We start from the raw sequence: 20,141 nt of genomic DNA on the forward strand, positions 1-20,141 counted from the left end.
ATCCCCTCTCCTATTCTCCTCCGAGGTCCATGGGTCCCGTGCTGGGGTGAGGCGCTCCACTTGTCCTCCGGATCTTCTAGGAGTGGTCGCAGTACTATTGCCTATCCAGGGAGCCACAATTATCACTGTGGGGCTATTAAATCTCCTAGATGTCATAAGTTAGGCAGGAGCTCCTGTGAATTGCGACCGCTCCCTCTCACAGTCAGGCAACGCCTGTATATATGATTTTTTTTTATAATTGCTCCATATTTTCTTGTAGGAAAGTTTCATAACATGAACACTTTATGCAACCAGTACGAAGACTACATATTTCTCCTCTGAGCAATGATTGTTTTTCTTTTGTTTGGCTAAATCCCATATAATATGATCTGAATGAGAAGCAGAACGCAGTTCAAAGAACCTTGGGGCATTGGGTTGGATCCAGCGGGACCTTACAACACCCACATATCAACGTGAAAAGATGAAAGCAGTGAAAGAAGAACAGTCATAATCAGCTGGAGTGAAAATCAGAGCCATGATGGACCAGCAGAATGTCATTGCTGTCTTGATTGGAGCTATCACCTTTATTTTGATCTTCTTTTACTGGAAATATGCATGGGAGAGAAGAAAGATGCCCCCTGGACCATTCCCATTACCTATTGTAGGGAACTTTCTAAAGATTCAGAGAGATGGACTAATTCCAAGCTTAACAAAAGTAAGTGGGGTCTTAATATCGAAATGTAAAAGGACTGGGATCATAATTTTCTACGTGCATTTGAACACTAAAAGATTTGATGATTTGAAAAAATGTAGCTATCTATTTGTCTTTAAAAAGGGTCGTCTAATGTTCTTTTCTCAGGAACCACCACTCCTCTGCTTCTTGACTTCCTGCTTACCGGAGGTTGATACATTTCTGAAGATTGACCGTTTAGACCTACGGCATGTTCATGCCAGTGGTCTGAACTGTGCACTTCCAGATGCTGTTAGCAGATTTTTCCTCAGTAACTTTCAAGCTCTATAGCAAACAGCTTGCAAGAACTGTGCTTCCTTGCCTTGGAAACTGGCTACCTCTGCTAGTCTGCAGAGGTAGTCGATAACTTAGGCAACAAGCAGTAAATTGTAGATGTTAAAATGCTTCAGGGTGGAGAGGGTTTTTTAATAAGAGATAAATTCCAAAGTTGCCTATTTTAAGAAATATTACCCTAATCAAAAAATTAAGACAACTCTTAAAATCTAACATTTTTTTTAATGTATTCATTTTTTTTCCTTTTATTAACATTTTTAAATGACAAACTTACAATACAACTGCAAAAACTATGATTTGGAGATACCTCTCATGGTACCCCACAAGTAATTAAAGGGGTTTTCCAGTCTTGGGGCTCCAGTTTATAGTCAATTTATGTGACTGGAGACTTGTGAATCCTCATGCGAGCTGTCAGGATTCTCTAGTGCTGGAGTTCTAGTTTGCAATTAATACATATGGTTATATGTTGACTAGACATGCATGTCTTCGCTCAATACAAGTGAATTGAGTGAGAATGGACATGCCATGTCGAAATGTGGCTGGAAATTGGTTGCTTACTCACAGTTCTAACACCGGAGAATCCTGACAAATTCTTTAAAAGTGGTGGCATTTACTTTGCCTGAAATAGTCCTAGTCCTTTATTGAAGTAACATTTCTAGCGATATGCATGGAGGCACATGCCACTTCTAAAATGCACCAAATTGATTAAGCGGCGTGTGCTTGTTCATGAATTTGGCACATTGTATTCCCGCACTCCCCTCTTTAAGACTGACATATGAAACAACAGTCTTAATGTTGAGGTTGTATCTCTATGTCAAATAATTTTAATTTAGTGTCTAATGGCCTCCCAAAATGGTACTATGTGGACAGGTGATCTAAATATGAGAGAAGGTATTTGGGGAGGAGAAACATTGCCAAAAAAGCCCTGCGTTTGCTAGATGTACTGACTTTTTGCATCAGCAAGTGAAAAGCTTAAGGGTTTGTGCACACATTGTCTTTTCAGGCAGATTCCTGAAGTGACTGTGCATGGGAAAACTTGTCCGATTTTCCAATATGAGTGTTATCCGTTGTTTTCACGAATTGTACTGGTGCCTCCGATAGTCCATGGGACCATTCACAGGTCTGTGCTTTTATACAGACCGAGAGGTCTGCGGGAAATTGTGGAGAGATGCCCAGGACCAGTAGATGCGCAGGAGAGCGGAAAATGATTGTCGTCCTGCACATATGCTCCTTCCCTCACTGCAGCGAGTTTTAAACATGTTTTTCTGAATAAAAACATTGGATTTTACAGGACCGGTCAGTGCCACTATTTTTTCTTCTCGTGTACATGTTTGCACCTCATTATGTGAGCACCCGATACCTGGAGGTTTGATTGCTCAGTCCAAAGTACGGTTTCAGGACAAGCTAAAACACTCAGGTTGAATTGTGCCGGCTTTCCTTTTCTTTTTGTCTCATGCCCTATTTTGATATGAGGGTCAAATCAAAATTGATAATGCAAGTGTATGGGTCCATGAAAACATAGGACCAAACTCATCTGCATACGGTCCAGTTTTTACCGATTGTCAGAAAGGAGAAAATAGAGAAATTCACTCTCCCATTTTCTTACAAAATATGGTATTGTTTTAGGAATAAAAGCACCACTTCAGCACTTTTTTCTTTATTTCACCACCGGAGTGGTATCATTAATGTTAGGTCTCTGCCCCCCGTAATATACTTACCAGTTTCCATGTTCTGATCTTCCCAGAGCTGCTTTGGTCCTGTTGTGTGAATGCAACTCCTAACTGACCGGAAGTCAGAGGTCATGGTCACATTCTCTCAATGTAAGTCTATAAGATTCCCCATCTGGCCCCATTCTGACTCAGATTTACATTGAGAAGTGACTTCTGGTCGGCCAGCAAGCACTGGAACAATCCGGCAGGTCATAACCTGCAGAAGATGACCGGAGCAGCTCTGAGAACAGCAAAAAACAGCAGCTTCTAACTATTCTACTACACACATGAAACGTACATTAGTGGTGCTTTAATGAGGGGAGAGTACATTTTTGAGATGGATTGGCCCTTGGCTGAAGAGGTAGACAGAAGCTTCTCAAGCCAAGTGAGGACTCTAAGTTGACATGTTGGAGTCCGCTGGAAGGTTCTGGAGGTAAATCTGAAAGACAATGATTACAGAAATGTTGGTTCTTTGCAGTTGCCTCAGGAGGATATATTTGCCACGTCAGATTCAGCATTTATTTTTTTTACAGATACATTGCAATCCTTAACAGATACAATTGTATTTGGTCTTGTAACTGTTAATAACTGCTGATGTAAAAACTGATCTTATACTGATTGCATACTTACCGCCAGAGGAATAACTATACAGTCATGGCCAAGTGTTGGAATCCTTGAAATCCTTCCAGAAAATGAAGTATTTCTCCCAGAAAAGTATTGCAATTACAAAATACACAGTCATGGCACCAAGTGACTGTCTGTACTGTGCTCTTTTCTTTGTAGGACACATTCCATTTTCTATAAACAGTAGAATGATGTACTTTACCAAAAAGCTTTATTTTGCTCTCATCTGTCCACAAGACACCTTCACAGGATTTTTGCTCACTGATTTACATTTTGGCAAACTGCAGTCTAGCCATATCATGTCTCTGTGTCAGAAGTGTTTTCCTCCTGGGTCTACCGTCATAGTGTTTCATTTCATTCAACGACGGGTAGTTCTTGATGAAACTGATGCACCCTGAGCCTGCAGGATAGCTTGAATTTTCTGGAACTTATTTGGGGCTGCTTATCCACCATCCAGACTATTCTGCATTGAAAACTTTCATTGATTTCTCTCTGCCCTCAACGTTTAAGGAGATTAGCTACAGTGCCATGGGTTGTAAATGGAGTGCCCTGCCAGGGCCGTGGGGTACTCAGTACTAGGTCCAACACAGCAGTTCTTAAAGGGGAAGGTCACTGCAGCAGTGGCCCAGTCTGTTGCCCTGGGTGACCATGTAAAGTCAAATAAAAGGGAATTAAAGTTTATGGGGGATAGTTTGTGACGCCACCTGTGGTATTTGGCTATGAATGGCCGACGCTGCTTAAGGGGACTGCTGGGGCCAGTTGTGTCACAGCTGAGATAATTTGGCTCCCAAGAGGTGGAGCGGGGCCCCAGGGCTGTCAGAACAATTTATGAGGGATGGTGGATGTTGGGGTGCAGGAATGAGGGTGCGGGAAAAGAAGTAACATAGTAACATAGTAACATAGTAACATAGTTAGCAAGGCCGAAAAAAGACATTTGTCCATCCAGTTCAGCCTATATTCCATCATAATAAATACCCAGATCTACGTCCTTCCACAGAACCTAATAATTGTATGATACAATATTGTTCTGCTCCAGGAAGACATCCAGGCCTCTCTTGAACCCCTCGACTGAGTTCGCCATCACCACCTCCTCAGGCAAGCAATTCCAGATTCTCACTGCCCTAACAGTAAAGAATCCTCTTCTATGTTGGTGGAAAAACCTTCTCTCCTCCAGACGCAAAGAATGCCCCCTTGTGCCCGTCACCTTCCTTGGTATAAACAGATCCTCAGCGAGATATTTGTATTGTCCCCTTATATACTTATACATGGTTATTAGATCGCCCCTCAGTCGTCTTTTTTCTAGACTAAATAATCCTAATTTCGCTAATCTATCTGGGTATTGTAGTTCTCCCATCCCCTTTATTAATTTTGTTGCCCTCCTTTGTACTCTCTCTAGTTCCATTATATCCTTCCTGAGCACCGGTGCCCAAAACTGGACACACTACTCCATGTGCGGTCTAACTAGGGATTTGTACAGAGGCAGTATAATGCTCTCATCATGTGTATCCAGACCTCTTTTAATGCACCCCATGATCCTGTTTGCCTTGGCAGCTGCTGCCTGGCACTGGCTGCTCCAGGTAAGTTTATCATTAACTAGGATCCCCAAGTCCTTCTCCCTGTCAGATTTACCCAGTGGTTTCCCGTTCAGTGTGTAATGGTGATATTGATTCCCTCTTCCCATGTGTATAACCTTACATTTATCATTGTTAAACCTCATCTGCCACCTTTCAGCCCAAGTTTCCAACTTATCCAGATCCATCTGTAGCAGAATACTATCTTCTCTTGTATTAACTGCTTTACATAGTTTTGTATCATCTGCAAATATCGATATTTTACTGTGTAAACCTTCTACCAGATAATTAATGAATATGTTGAAGAGAACAGGTCCCAATACTGACCCCTGCGGTACCCCACTGGTCACAGCAACCCAGTTAGAGACTATACCATTTATAACCACCCTCTGCTTTCTATCACTAAGCCAGTTACTAACCCATTTACACACATTTTCCCCCAGACCAAGCATTCTCATTTTGTGTACCAACCTCTTGTGCGGCACGGTATCAAACGCTTTGGAAAAATCGAGATATACCACGTCCAATGACTCACCGTGGTCCAGCCTATAGCTTACCTCTTCATAAAAACTGATTAGATTGGTTTGACAGGAGCGATTTCTCATAAACCCATGCTGATATGGAGTTAAACAGTTATTCTCATTGAGATAATCCAGAATAACATCCCTCAGAAACCCTTCAAATATTTTACCAACAATAGAGGTTAGACTTACTGGCCTATAATTTCCAGGTTCACTTTTAGAGCCCTTTTTGAATATTGGCACCACATTTGCTATGCGCCAGTCCTGCGGAACAGACCCCGTCGCTATAGAGTCACTAAAAATAAGAAATAATGGTTTATCTATTACATTACTTAGTTCTCTTAGTACTCGTGGGTGTATGCCATCCGGACCCGGAGATTTATCTATTTTAATCTTATTTAGCCGGTTTCGCACCTCTTCTTGGGTTAGATTGGTGACCCTTAATATAGGGTTTTCATTGTTTCTTGGGATTTCACCTAGCATTTCATTTTCCACCGTGAATACCGTGGAGAAGAAAGTGTTTAATATGTTAGCTTTTTCCTCGTCATCTACAACCATTCTTTCCTCACTATTTTTTAAGGGGCCTACATTTTCAGTTTTTATTCTTTTACTATTGATATAGTTGAAGAACAGTTTGGGATTAGTTTTACTCTCCTTAGCAATGTGCTTCTCTGTTTCCTTTTTGGCAGCTTTAATTAGTTTTTTAGATAAAGTATTTTTCTCCCTATAGTTTTTTAGAGCTTCAATGGTGCCATCCTGCTTTAGTAGTACAAATGCTTTCTTTTTACTGTTAATTGCCTGTCTTACTTCTTTGTTTAGCCACATTGGGTTTTTCCTATTTCTAGTCCTTTTATTCCCACAAGGTATAAACCGCTTACACTGCCTATTTAGGATGTTCTTAAACATTTCCCATTTATTATCTGTATTCTCATTTCTGAGGATATTGTCCCAGTCTACCAGATTAAGGGCATCTCTAAGCTGTTCAAACTTTGCCTTCCTAAAGTTCAATGTTTTTGTGACTCCCTGACAAGTCCCCCTAGTGAAAGACAGGTGAAACTGCACAATATTGTGGTCGCTATTTCCTAAATGCCCAACCACCTGCAGATTTGTTATTCTGTCAGGTCTATTAGATAGTATTAGGTCTAAAAGTGCTGCCCCTCTGGTTGGATTCTGCACCAATTGTGAAAGATAATTTTTCTTGGTTATTAGCCGAAACCTGTTGCCTTTATGGGTTTCACAGGTTTCTGTTTCCCAGTTAATATCCGGGTAGTTAAAGTCCCCCATAACCAGGACCTCATTATGGGTTGCAGCTTCATCTATCTGCTTTAGAAGTAGGCTTTCCATGCTTTCTGTTATATTTGGGGGTTTGTAACAGACCCCAATGAGAATTTTGTTACCATTTTTCCCTCCATGAATTTCAACCCATATGGACTCGACATCCTCATTCCCTTCGCCAATATCCTCCCTTAAAGTGGACTTTAGACAAGACTTTACATAGAGACAAACCCCTCCTCCTCTCCGATTTTTACGATCCTTTCTAAACAGACTGTAACCCTGTAAGTTAACTGCCCAGTCATAGCTTTCATCTCGGTTATTCCCACTATGTCAAAGTTACCTGTAGATATTTCTGCTTCTAGTTCTTCCATCTTGTTTGTCAGGCTTCTGGCGTTTGCGAGCATGCAGTTTAGAGGATTTTGTTTTGTTCCAATCTCCTCACTGTGGATTGTTTTAGAAATGTTCTTACCTCCGTTCTGAGTATGTTTTCCTGGGTCGTCTTTGTTCGAGTCTAATGTTTTTCTTCCCGTCCCCTCTTCTTCTAGTTTAACGCCCTCCTGATGAGTGTAGCGAGTCTTCTGGCGAATGTGTGTTTCCCAGGTTTGTTGAGGTGTAGTCCGTCTCTGGCGAGGAGTCCATCGTACCAGTAATTCACACCGTGGTCCAGGAATCCAAATCCTTGTTGTCTGCACCATCGTCTTAGCCAGTTGTTTGCATCAAGGATCCTGTTCCATCTCCTGGTGCCATGCCCGTCTACTGGAAGGATAGAAGAAAAAACTACCTGTGCATCCAGTTCCTTTACTTTCTTCCCCAACTCTTCAAAGTCCTTGCAGATTGTCGGTAGGTCCTTCCTTGCCGTGTCATTGGTGCCAACATGTATCAGAAGAAATGGGTGGACGTCCTTGGAGCTGAAGAGCTTTGGTATCCTATCGGTCACATCCTTGATCATCGCACCTGGAAGGCAGCATACTTCTCTTGCAGTTATGTCCGGTCTGCAGATGGCTGCTTCTGTGCCTCTCAGTAGTGAGTCTCCCACCACCACCACTCTTCGTTGCTTCTTGGCTGTACTTTTTGCTGTCACTTGTTGCTGTGTGCCCTTTTCTTTTTTGCTTGCTGGTATTGCTTCATTCTTAGGTGTGCCATCTTCATCCTCTACAAAGATTTGATATCGGTTCTTCAGTTGTGTGGTTGGTGATTTCTCCATGGTCTTCTTGCTTCTTTTGGTCACATGCTTCCACTCATCTGCTTTTGGAGGTTCTCTGACACTTTTTGCACCTTCTGTGACCAGTAGAGATGCTTCTGTTCTGTCTAGAAAGTCTTCATTCTCTTTGATGAGTTTCAAAGTTGCTATTCTTTCTTCCAGACCCCGCACCTTTTCTTCTAAACGGGCCACTAGTCTACACTTCTGACAGGTGAAATTGGATTCTTCTTCTGGTCGATCTGTGAACATGTAGCACATGCTGCAGCTCACCATGTAGGTTGTCACATCTGCCATGTTGCTCCTAGATCCTGCTGACTTGCTGTGTGTTTTCCTTCTTGTGTAATCTACTCAGCCAAGCTCTCTTGCAATAATGTCCTACAGGCAAGGTTTGGTGATGCTTTCGAAGCAGCTGGTCCCGGCTGTACCCAACGATCTTCTAGCTTAGGGAGACTTCGCTTCTCCCAGAAGGCACCTGGAATATGCAAATTAGCCTCCTGAAGCTTGAATCCCTGGTTTGGTGATGCTTTCGAAGCAGCTGGTCCCGGCTGTACCCAACAATCTTCTAGCTTAGGGAGACTTCGCTTCTCCCAGAAGGCACCTGGAATATGCAAATTAGCCTCCTGAAGCTTGAATCCCTGGTTTGGTGATGCTTTCGAAGCAGCTGGTCCCGGCTGTACCCAACGATCTTCTAGCTTAGGGAGACTTCGCTTCTCCCAGAAGGCACCTGGAATATGCAAATTAGCCTCCTGAAGCTTGAATCCCTGGTTTGAAGCTTGAATCCCTGGTTTCAATCCCTGGTTTCAAGGGAATCCCTGGTTTCAAGTAGAGAACATAAAGGCTGCAGTTTTCTTTACCTTTAATTTTGGTCAAAGGTGCAGTCTGGAGCACAGGTAACAGGTGGTATTGGAGATCCGGGCAGCCTGGAAACAATTCTGAATCCTCCTAGCCAGGTGGGGTTGGAAGTCTCCCTACTGCGCTGTTCTCTGTGTTCTTGATGATTTTAGTTCTATTCAAGTCCCTCCTACTGTCTGTCCATTAAACAAAACACTACCCACATGGCAGGCAGCTTGAGCCTGTTCCAGGTGGCACCCACTCGTTGTGACTCCAGTCTCTGATCTGCTGCTGTGCCTTCGGGTGCCAGATGGAACCAGAAAACCTGCAATCTCCTGTCCTCCAGTTTTATTTGCTGGGCCTGCAGTTCCCAAACAACCTTGGACTCCGGTGTCCGGTCCTTGGCACTCAGTCCTGGGGTGAGCTCAGTCGCAGCTCCAATCCCTCATGTTCTCCTCACTTGCTTCCTCTTCCTCAGACTAGCTCTGACTGACTAACCCTGCCTCCAAGCCGGAACTTATCAAGGAAGCTCCCCTGAAATCAGGTGTTAGAGCTCCCCCTTCTGGTCTGGAGTCAGGAAAGTGTTGCATGCTGATGTACCTACTAAAGGAATCCCTTCTTGCTTCCAGGCATGACATCACCCCCTGTGAGGGAGGCATTGCCACTGTGGCATCCGAACTCCTGGTTTGCCACATAAACTTAATAATAATAATCTTTATTTATATAGCGCCAACATATTCCGCAGTGCTTTACAGTTTAACAGTTTCAAACACAACAGTAACAACGTTAACAATACAATAATTAAAGTGAAATAAAACGACCCTACTCGTGAGAGCATACATTCTACAATGAGGTGGGGGAGTGTTATGATCCAGTGACCTTGGGGCCGCATGAATAACTTTCACTGGAGTATGTGGTAACTGTACTGACCTCAAATCCTGATCTAACACCACAACTAGAAGTAGCCGTGGGGTGTGCCTAACAAACCCTAGACACCTCGTCACAGCCGGAGGACTAAATACCCCTATAGATGGAAATAGGAATATTATCTTGCCTCAGAGCAGAACCCCAAAGGATAGGCAGCCCCCCACGAATATTGACTGTGAGTAGGAGAGGAAAGACACACAGGCAGAAAACAGGATTCAGCAAAAGAGGCCACTCTAGCTAAAATAGGAAAGGATAGGACAGAATACTGTGCGGTCAGTAATAAAACCCTTCCAAAAATATCCACAGCAGATTATACAAAAAATTCCTCCATCTAACTAAAGACGTGGAACGTATATCTGCAACTCCAGAGAATCCTACACACAGAGCAGAAATACAATCAAAAATCCAGCACACAGCATGTGTGCCATAGACAAAAAAACAGACACTTATCTTTGCTGAATTGGCAGCTAAGCAGGAGAAACCAGACAGAGGTCCAGCACCTCCCAATAACCATTGACAACTGGCAAGGACTAATGAATCCTGCAAACCTAAATACTCCAGTCAGAATTGCAATCAGCAGATACACCTGACCAGGACTGCAGCCCAGGGACAATTGTATTACCACTTACAACCACCGGAGGGAGCCCAAAAGCAGAATTCACAACAGGGGAGATACAAAGCACAGGTGTGTATTTACAATGATGTATTTACAATGATGGTCCAGCCATCTTCAGGGGGTGGGGGATAGATGGAGATAGTGAATGGGCTACACACACACACAAACATGACATGACTGATTACTGAATGTGATAGGCCGCTCTGAACAAATGTGTTTTGAGCGAGCGCCTAAAACTATGCAAATTGTGGATGGTCCTAATATCTTGGGGTAGAGCATTTCAGAGGATTGGCGCAGCCAACTTCTTGATTATGTTACACTGTGGACAAAGGAACATCCAGATCTCTGGAGATGGACTTGTAACTTTGATATATTTTTATACATTTTTGGTTCTCATGTCCTCAGACAGTTCTTTTTTCCTCTTTCAGTTCTCCAGGCTTATTGTGGCACACATAGACACAATGCAATGATCTTGCCAACTTCTCCCTTTTTATCTGGGTTCAGGTGTGATTTTCATATGGTCCATATCTGTTACTTGCCAGAGGTGAGTTTCAACGAACAGCAATGCTTGAAACAAAAATGTTGACCTACAATTTTGTCAAGGTGCCAACAATTTTGTCTCACCTCTTTTGGAGTTTTGTGTGAAATTATGTCCAATTTGCCTTTTTTTCTTAGTTTTTTTGTGTTGTTCCAATACACACAAAAAAATAAACGTGTGTATAAAAACACATGTGTTATAATGTGTTGCAATAATTATCTTAGAGAAATACTTCATTTTCTGGAACAACTTCAAGCGTGCCAACACTTTCGGCCATGACTAATAGGTGCAGAGGTTGAGACTTGAGGGGCTCCAAAGGTCTCCATACCCCATATGAGAAGATGATTACTACTAAAGACCTACGTTAGTTGAGGGCCCCCTTTGAAGATTTTTCAATGGGGCCCACAAGTTTCAAGTTATGCCACTGCTGACCACAGCTGGTTTAAGTTTAAAAATAAGCAAATAAGGTGAAAATTTCAGATTCACATTCCATCGCCAAATCAAATTGTCTTAAGATATGTTTGACTCCATGTGAAGGTCTCTTAAAATGCTGTCGATTTTGACAATTTCACAGATGGCAAGAACATATGGCCCCATTTATACTGTCTACTTTGGCACAAGACCTATTGTAGTTCTCACTGGATATCAGATTATAAAAGAAGCACTTGTTGACATGGGAGATGCATTTTTGAATCGTGGTGCCATTCCATTTGTGGAAAGTATTATGAATCATGCTGGTAAGTCATAAGTTATCAGATTGGACATAATAATACCGATTGCAGAATTGTAAGCTTCTGTGTTAGATATTGATGACTGACATCTATTATAGGTGTATAATATTAGACTGAGAGTGGTCTGACCCACTGAGCCATAAAAGTTGTATGGTTACTGTTATTTCCACAGACTTTGCATCAATCAAAATATGCTTCTTTCTCCATTCATGAGCAACTTCTTCTCCACCTCTGCCTGCCTGAACACATTTTAAAAAATGGCTAAAATCCATATTGATCAAAACAAGACAATCTGACAGCTCACTGAAAGATCAGATTACAGTTCCTATTGACGTCTATGGATACTAGAAGAGCAAAGTGAGAAGCAGAATGAAAGAGATTCATACACCCATAAAATATTGTTACTTTCTAATAAGCGTTTTATCTCATCCCAGTGCTGGATCCACAATTACACTGCTCAGTACTGCTGTATAATGTCTGCTGTTTCTGAACATGTGCTACATAGAGAAAGGAGAGTAGGAATCCACATTTATTTTTTGTGTTATGTATGAGAAACATCATAGCATATAGTCTTCACTCACTGCTAGTGAGTCACTAGCTCAGACACAGCTGAAAGTTAGAGATAGAGTTTACACGGGGGAAAACTGGTGAAAAGCAGCATGCATGCCATAGTAGCCAAAAATGTTATTTCTCATGGACGCACAGAAGCTTATTCTGACCATTTAATATATAAAGCTGAATGTGTGTATGTGTTTGTGTATGTATGTATGTATGTATGTATGTCCGGGATTGGCATCTGCACCGTCGCAGCTACAGCCACAAAATTTTGCACAGTCACACGTCTGGACCCCGAGAGCGTTATAGGCTATGTTGTAAGGCGAAATTTTAACCCTGCGTTTTCCAATTCACCAAACAATTTTGCCCCTATCTACATAATGGGGAAAAGTGAAAGGTAAAGTGTTGGAGGCAAATTGACAGCTGCCAGATGTGAACAAGGGGGACTTAAAGAATGAGAGTGATGGCGCCAAAGAGTATATACTGTACAGTTGCTTAGGTGGGGCCCCGACATGGGATACTCACGACACACGGGGATATGAACACACACACAAAATGCGCCACACACTACCATGTGCTTGAACTCATATTACCCTCAGCACACATTTCACCACACATACACCAACCTCGCCACATAAAAGTCGAAACACAAAAGTCGCCGCTCAAAACTCGCCATGCGCAAAACTCGCCACATGCAAAAACTAGGCTCACGCAAAACTTGCCACAAGTGCAAAACTCACCTCATGGAAAACTCGCCACACGCAAAACTTGCACACGTGGAAAAATTGCCACATGCACAAAAGTTGCAACACATGCAAAAGTTGCCTCACACAAAACTTGCACATACTCAAAAGGCACCACACATAAAACTCGCCACGCGCAAAACTCGCCATGCGCAAAACTTGCTGCACACAACTTGCTACACTAACCTGTCACATGCAACTCAACACACAAAAAGTTGCTACACGCATGTTGCCACACAAAACTCATCTCACAAAAGTCGCTACATGCATGTCGCCACACGCAACTCAACACACACAACTTGACAAACGAAACTCGCCCTTAAACCCACACAAGTCTGATATTATCCTTCAAAAATAAAAATCTGATTAATAAGCAGACAAACTACAAGAGCAACACATGTACCATATAGGAAATACGGCAGCTGTCAGTCACATGACCTGTCTATTATGTGTATGTGAGAGCTAATATATACTGCCAGGGGGGAGGGCTTCCTGTTGGGTGGGGATTTATCAGGCTGCCAATTTAGCTTACAAATACTGAGGTAAAAATACTGAGCAAATAACATAAATGAGGTCTAATACAGGAGGAGATGACACAGGTATATACTAAATACAGGGAAGATGACACACAGATATATACTATATACAGGAGAGATGACACACAGGTATATACTGTTAAGGACTGGCGGAACACACCAAGTATAGATGATATGAAACTAGGTGCTTTCGCAGTCCGAGGTCCACCGTGCAGGTAAAAACCCTGCTGCTAGTAAGACGGACTATATGGCGGTACTATAAGTATACACGCACGGGTTAACTTCACCCTGCGTGAAGAAAGCGATCCTTTTGAGTCACAGGACCGCGGTACCGCACATAGAGCACGAGCAGGAAGTCAGCGAACACAACCCCAACACAGGATTGAAGTCCGATTAGACCACTTGCTGGCACAACACCGCAATTGGGTATGTAAGGAAACTATTAAAATAGTATATATAGGCACGAGAGTGCATGCAGTGCTGCACTGACGAACGCCACTAACCACCCAGGCTTGGGTAAGGAAAGTGCAGAGGAAGCGCACGGCGCCGTACAGGCGGTCACAGCAACTAGATGCTGTTATGTGTGTAACGTGCTGTTGGATAAGTCGGGCGCTAGATAGCAAACATACACCTTCCGCGAACAGTCATCCAATAGGGAGGGTATTTTAAAGAGCGACTTTCACACACAAAACACACACATATTATCAAGACAATACTAGCGCATGGCCGTGCGGTCATGTGCAGTTTATATAGTTGCAGCACAGGAAGCTGCTACTGAAGTTTTGCCCTTTCAGGACCTTCCTGGAGGACCAATGGAAAGTGCTGCAGTACCTGAGCATGTGACCCTCGATCTCCAACGGGAGATCTTGCCCTGGGCATGCTGAGTGTGTGCAAATAAGGACTTAGTCCCAGAGAAGCCCGCTCGCCGCAGATCAGTGCAAGGTACAGCAGGAGAGCCAGAAAAGGCAACAGTAACCCTTTGCACAGAATCAGTCCCAGCAAGACGCTGGGAGCGACGCCTCCGCTGAGCAGGCCCCACTGCGGCCGGTACAGAATGGGAGACCGCAGCAGACAGGGATCGAGATTCCCCCTGTGCAGCAGAGGAAACTCGACTCCTAACATATACTATATAGATAAGGAGATGACATACAGGTACATACTATATACAGGAGGAGATGACATACAGGTATATACTATATACAGGAGGAGATGACACACAGGTATATACTATATACAGGAGCAGATGACCTACAGGTATATACTATATACAGGAGGAGATGACATACAGGTATATGCTATATATAGAAGATGACATGCAGGTATATACTATATACAGGAGGAGATGACACACAGATATATACTATATACAGGGGAGATGACACAGGTATTTACTATATACAGGAGGAGATGACATACAGGTATATACTATATATAGAAGGAGATGACATACAGGTATATACTATATATAGGAGGAGATGACATACAGGTATATACTATATACAGGGGAGATGACATACAGGTATATACTATATGCAGGAGATGACATACAGGTGTATACTATATATAAGGGAGATGACAAACATGTATATACTGAGGTGAAAATGAGAGGTGTGAGGTGAAAATGAAAAGGTGTGAGTGCAAAATGAGAGGAGTGAGGGAAAATAGTGTAGTGATCGGAAAATGACAGATGTGAGGTCGAAATGACAAGTGTTAGGGGGAATGAGAGAAGTGAGGAAGAAAATGAGAGGTGAAAGGGAGAAAATGAGAGATGTGAGGGGGAAAATGAAAGATGTGATTGGGAAAATGAGAGGCGTGATGGGAAAATAAGAGAAGTGAGGTGCTATAACTAACCACAGATATTTACTATGCCCAGGCAACGCCGGGCTCTTCAGCTAGTCTACTATATAATTGTCTAAGGGTCACTTCCGTCTGTCTGTCTGCCCTTCAGTCATGGTTATTCATTCGCTGATTGGTCTCGCCAGCTGCCTGTCATGGCTGCCGCGACCAATCAGCAACGGGCACAGTCCGGAAGAAAATGGCCGCTCCTTACTCCCCGTAGTCAGTGCCTGTTGCCCGCATACTCCCCTCTGGTCACCGCTAACACAGGGTTAATGCCGGCGGTAATGGACCGCGTTATGCCGCGGGTAACGCAATCCGTTACCGCCGCTATTAACCCTGTGTGTCCCCAACCTTTTACTATTGATGCTGCCTATGCGGCATCAATAGTAAAAAAGTAATGTTAAAAATAATTTAAAAAAACAAAAAACCTGCTATACTCACCCTCCGTTGTACGCTGAGCCGCTCGCGCCTGCCGCCATCTTCCGTTCCCGGTGATGCATTGCGAAATTACCCAGAAGACCTAGCGGTCTCGCGAGACCGCTAAGTCATCTGGGTAATTTCGCAATGCATTCTGGGAACGCAAGATGGCGGCAGCCGCGCGCCCATCGGCACGGCGCCGTTGGATCCAAGGAGGCAGAGAGACAGGACGCTGAGGAGCAGCGACGAGAATGGTGAGTATGTTAGAACTACAAGGGGCCCTCGGATCGTTAGGTGAGTATGTTTATTTTTTATTTTTCAACCTGTGACATACGTGGCTGGGCAATATCCTACGTGGCTGGGCAATATACTACGTGGCTGGGCAATATACTACGTGGCTCTGCTGTATACTACGTCACTGGGCAATATATGACGTAACTGGACAATATACTACGTGGCTGGGCAATATACTACGTCACTGGGCAATATACTACGTCACTGTGCAATATACTACGTCACTGGGCAATATACTACGTCACTGGGCAGTATACTACGTCGCTGGGCAATATACTAAGTGGCTGGGCAATATACTAAGTGGCTGGGCAATATACTAAGTGGCTGGGCAATATACTACGTCACTGGGCAATATACTACGTCACTGGGCAGTATACTACGTCGCTGGGCAATATACTAAGTGGCTGGGCAATATACTACGTCACTGGGCAATATACTACGTCACTGGGCAATATACTACGTGGCTAGCCAATATACTATGTGGCTCTGCTGTATACTATGTCACTGGGCAATATACTACTTGGCTGGGCAATAAACTACGTCACTGGGCAATATACTACGTCACTGGGCAATATACTACGTCACTGGGCAATATACTACGTCACTGGGCAATATACTACGTCACTGGGCAATATACTACGTCACTGGGCAATATACTACGTCACTGGGCAATATACTACGTCACTGGGCAATATACTACGTGGCTGGGCAATATACAACGTAGCTGGGCAATATACAGTCATGGCCAGAAGTTTTGAGAATGACACCAAAATTATATTTTCACACGATCTGCTGCCCTCTGGTTTTTATTAGTGTTTGTCTGATGCTTATATCACATACAGAAATATAATTGCAATCATATTATGAGTACCAATAGGTTATATTGACAGTTAGAATGAGTTAATGCAGCAAGTCAATATTTGCAGTGTTGACCCTTCTTATTCAAGACCTCTGCAATTCTCCCTGGCATGCTTTCAATCAACTTCTGGACCAAATCCTGACTGATAGCAGTCCATTCTTGCATAATCAATGCTTGCATTTTGCCAGAATTTGTTGGTTTTTGTTTGTCCACCCGTCTCTTGATGATTGACCACAAGTTCTCAATGGGATTAAGATCTGGGGAGTTTCCAGGCCATGGACCCAAAATCTCTATGTTTTGTTCCATGAGCCATTTAGTTATCACCTTTGCTTTATGGCAAGGTGCTCCATCATGCTGGAAAAGGCATTGTTGGGCGCCGAACTGCTCTTGGACGGTTGGGAGAAGTTGCTCTTGGAGGACATTCTGGTAGTTTGTAAGCTTGCGAGCAGGGCCCTCACTTCTCCTGGTATCTGTTTTGAACTGTATTTCTGTTATGCTGTAATGTCTATTGTCTGTACAAGTCCCCTCTATAATTTGTAAAGCGCTGCGGAATATGTTGGCGCTATATAAATAAAATTATTATTATTATTATTATTTACCATTCTTTATTCATGGCTGTGTTTTTAGGCAAGACTGTGAGTGAGCCGATTCCCTTGGCTGAGAAGAAACCCCACACATGAATGGTTTCAGGATGCTTTACAGTTGGCATGAGACAAGACTGGTGGTAGCGCTCACCTCTTCTTCTCCAAATAAGCTGTTTTCCACATGTCCCAAACAATCGAAAAGGGGATTCATCAGAGAAAATGACTTTGCCCCAGTCCTCACCAGTCCACTCCCTGTACCTTTTGCAGAATATCGGTCGGTCCCTGATGTTTTTTCTGGAGAGAACTGGCTTCTTTGCTGCCCTCCTTGAAACCAGGCCTTGCTCAAAGAGTCTCCGCCTCACAGTGCGTGCAGAAGCACTGACACCAGCCTGCTGCCATTCCTGAGCAAGCTCGGCACTGCTGGTAGTCCAATCCCACAGCTGAAACAGTTTTAAGATACGGTCCTGGCGCTTGCTGGTCTTTCTTGGGCGCCCTGGAGCCTTTTTGACAACAATGGAAGCTCTCTCCTTGAAGTTCTTGATGATGCGATAGATTGTTGACTGAGGTGCAATCTTTGTAGCTGCGATACTCTTCCCTGTTAGGCTATTTTTGTGCAATGCAATGATGGCTGCATGTGTTTCTTTAGAGATAACCATGGTTAACTGAAGAGAAACAATGATACCAAGCACCAGCCTCCTTTTAAAGTTTCCAGTGATGTCATTCTTACTTAATCATGACTGATTGATCGCCAGCCCTGTCCTCATCAACACCCACACCTGTGTTAATGGATCAATCACTAAAACGATGTTAGCTGCTCCTTTTAAAGCAGGACTGCAATGATGTTGAAATGTGTTTTGGGGGTTAAAGTTCATTTTCTGGGCAAATATTGACTTTGCAAGTACAGTCATTGCTGTTAAGCTGATCACTCTGACATTCAGGAGTATAAGCAAATTGCCATTAGAAAAAATGAAGCAGTAGACTTTGGAAAAATTAATATTTGTCTCATTCTCAAAACTTCTGGCCATGACTGTACTACATAGCTGGGCAATATACTACATAACTGGGCAATATACTACGTGGCTGGGCAATATACTACGTCACTGGGCAATATACTTCGTGGCTGGGCAATATACTACGTGGCTGGGCAATATACTACGTGGACATGCATATTCTAGAATACCCGATGCATTAGAATCGGGCCACCATCTAGTTTCATCATAATTACTAGTGATGAAAGTATCTGTTAAAACTACAATTCGGCAATTTGCTTGAAATTTTGACTGGAAATTCGAATTGTATGAAAATGTATTAATTGCAATAGAATATTTTAATCCTTGCAGAAACACACCCATTAAACTTTTCATTGGTAAAATCTGGGTAAATGTGTATATAGGATCATTTAGGTCCAGTAATATACTCATCAATCACTGCTTTCCCAGTTTTCCAGTGCAGCTTTGGTCCTCATCATTGTCACGTGGCAATTATTCCAAATTATCAGTTCACATCGAGCTCCATAAGCTTGCATTGCAAGGGCTCATTCAGACATCTGGCAAATCGGTCTGAGATCGAACTGCAATGCATGGACTGGCCATGACTCTCTGGACCCGAGCATGTCATCCTCATAGAAATACATGAAGCTGTCATGATGGGGTCGAGAGATTCGTTGTCAGTCTCTGCATTGCCATACGGTACTGGTGCCATCAGTGTTTTACATCCACGTGTTCATGTTTACCATCAGTGTGTAGTGATGAGCGAGCACTAAAATGCTCAAGTGCTTGTTGCTTGGGTCAAGCAAATTGGAATACTCGAGTACTCGACCCGAGCAACGAACCAATGCAAGTCTATGGGAAAACCGAGCATTTTTGCCGCGACCACCCCCAGGGGTCCTTTTAGGGTCTAAAAACATCTGAGATTGATGGAAACAGTGCTCAAATGACATGATAACATCATGGGAAATACCCCTGGAAGCATTTCTGACTCCCAGGTCACAGCTGTGAACAATCTTGTTAGAGTCTTACGCCACTTTTAGAGGCGCAAAATAAAACATACAAAGACGAAACCAAAATGTATTTTCCTAGAAAATATGTTAAGGAACATCCTTTCCAGGGTAATGATATGTATGTAAGGCAAAATAAAAAAACAAAAGACAAAAATGTTCCTCCACCACTTGGGCTATGTTCACACGTAGCGTTTTTGATGCGTTTTTCAACTTTGCCATTGATTTCACTGAATAACAATGGTCTGAGAGCGATCCGACATTTTGACGAATTGCTCTCGGACCAAAACTATGGTCATCTACACAAAACTTAATAGTGGGTCATTTATTACAGAGTAAGTTGTTAGCAGACTTCAATTTGGATGAAGAAAATAACAAAACACTTTGATATTTTATAAAGGGTTAGCATTTGTCAATGGAGAGTCCTGGAATTTCTTGAGACAGTTTTCACTCCTGACCTTAAAAGATTTTGGAATGGGTAAGAAGAGTTTAGAAGAACCTCTACAGGAGGAGGCCCAGCACCTATTTAATCACTTCAAAAGCTTAAATGGTATGTGTCCATTTTTTTTGTTTAAAATTTAAATTGAAATCATCAAATTGTAGAAGTGGTGCAGCTGATGATCGGCTCCCTGACAGTCTAAAGGGTTAAATGTATTTGATGTTCATGTATTGTTAGGGCTAGCGGAATGCACCGATTAAATAGAGATGTTTTTATTGATATTGGTGCGTTCGCAGCCCGGGGTTCACCGTGCAGGAGAGTGCCTTCTGCTA

General features: G+C 42.9%; 1 protein-coding gene across 3 annotated transcripts in view; it reads left to right on the forward strand.

The window, feature by feature from the left end:
- The first annotated feature begins 248 nt into the window (after positions 1-248).
- The window catches only part of LOC138661792 (cytochrome P450 2C23-like), a 100,104-nt gene continuing 80,211 nt past the window's right edge, over positions 249-20,141 (forward strand). The window contains exons 1-3 of one of the 3 annotated variants that reach the window (XM_069746714.1): positions 249-694; positions 11,391-11,553; positions 19,771-19,920. In XM_069746714.1, the coding sequence (XP_069602815.1) occupies positions 515-694; positions 11,391-11,553; positions 19,771-19,920 (493 nt within the window). In that variant the 5' untranslated portion in view covers positions 249-514. The remainder of the gene's footprint in view (positions 695-11,390; positions 11,554-19,770; positions 19,921-20,141) is intronic. The other 2 variants (XM_069746716.1, XM_069746715.1) reach the window with 2 other exon arrangements.

The sequence above is a fragment of the Ranitomeya imitator genome, chromosome 2 (assembly GCF_032444005.1).
Source record: "Ranitomeya imitator isolate aRanImi1 chromosome 2, aRanImi1.pri, whole genome shotgun sequence".
NCBI lineage: Eukaryota > Metazoa > Chordata > Amphibia > Anura > Dendrobatidae > Ranitomeya > Ranitomeya imitator.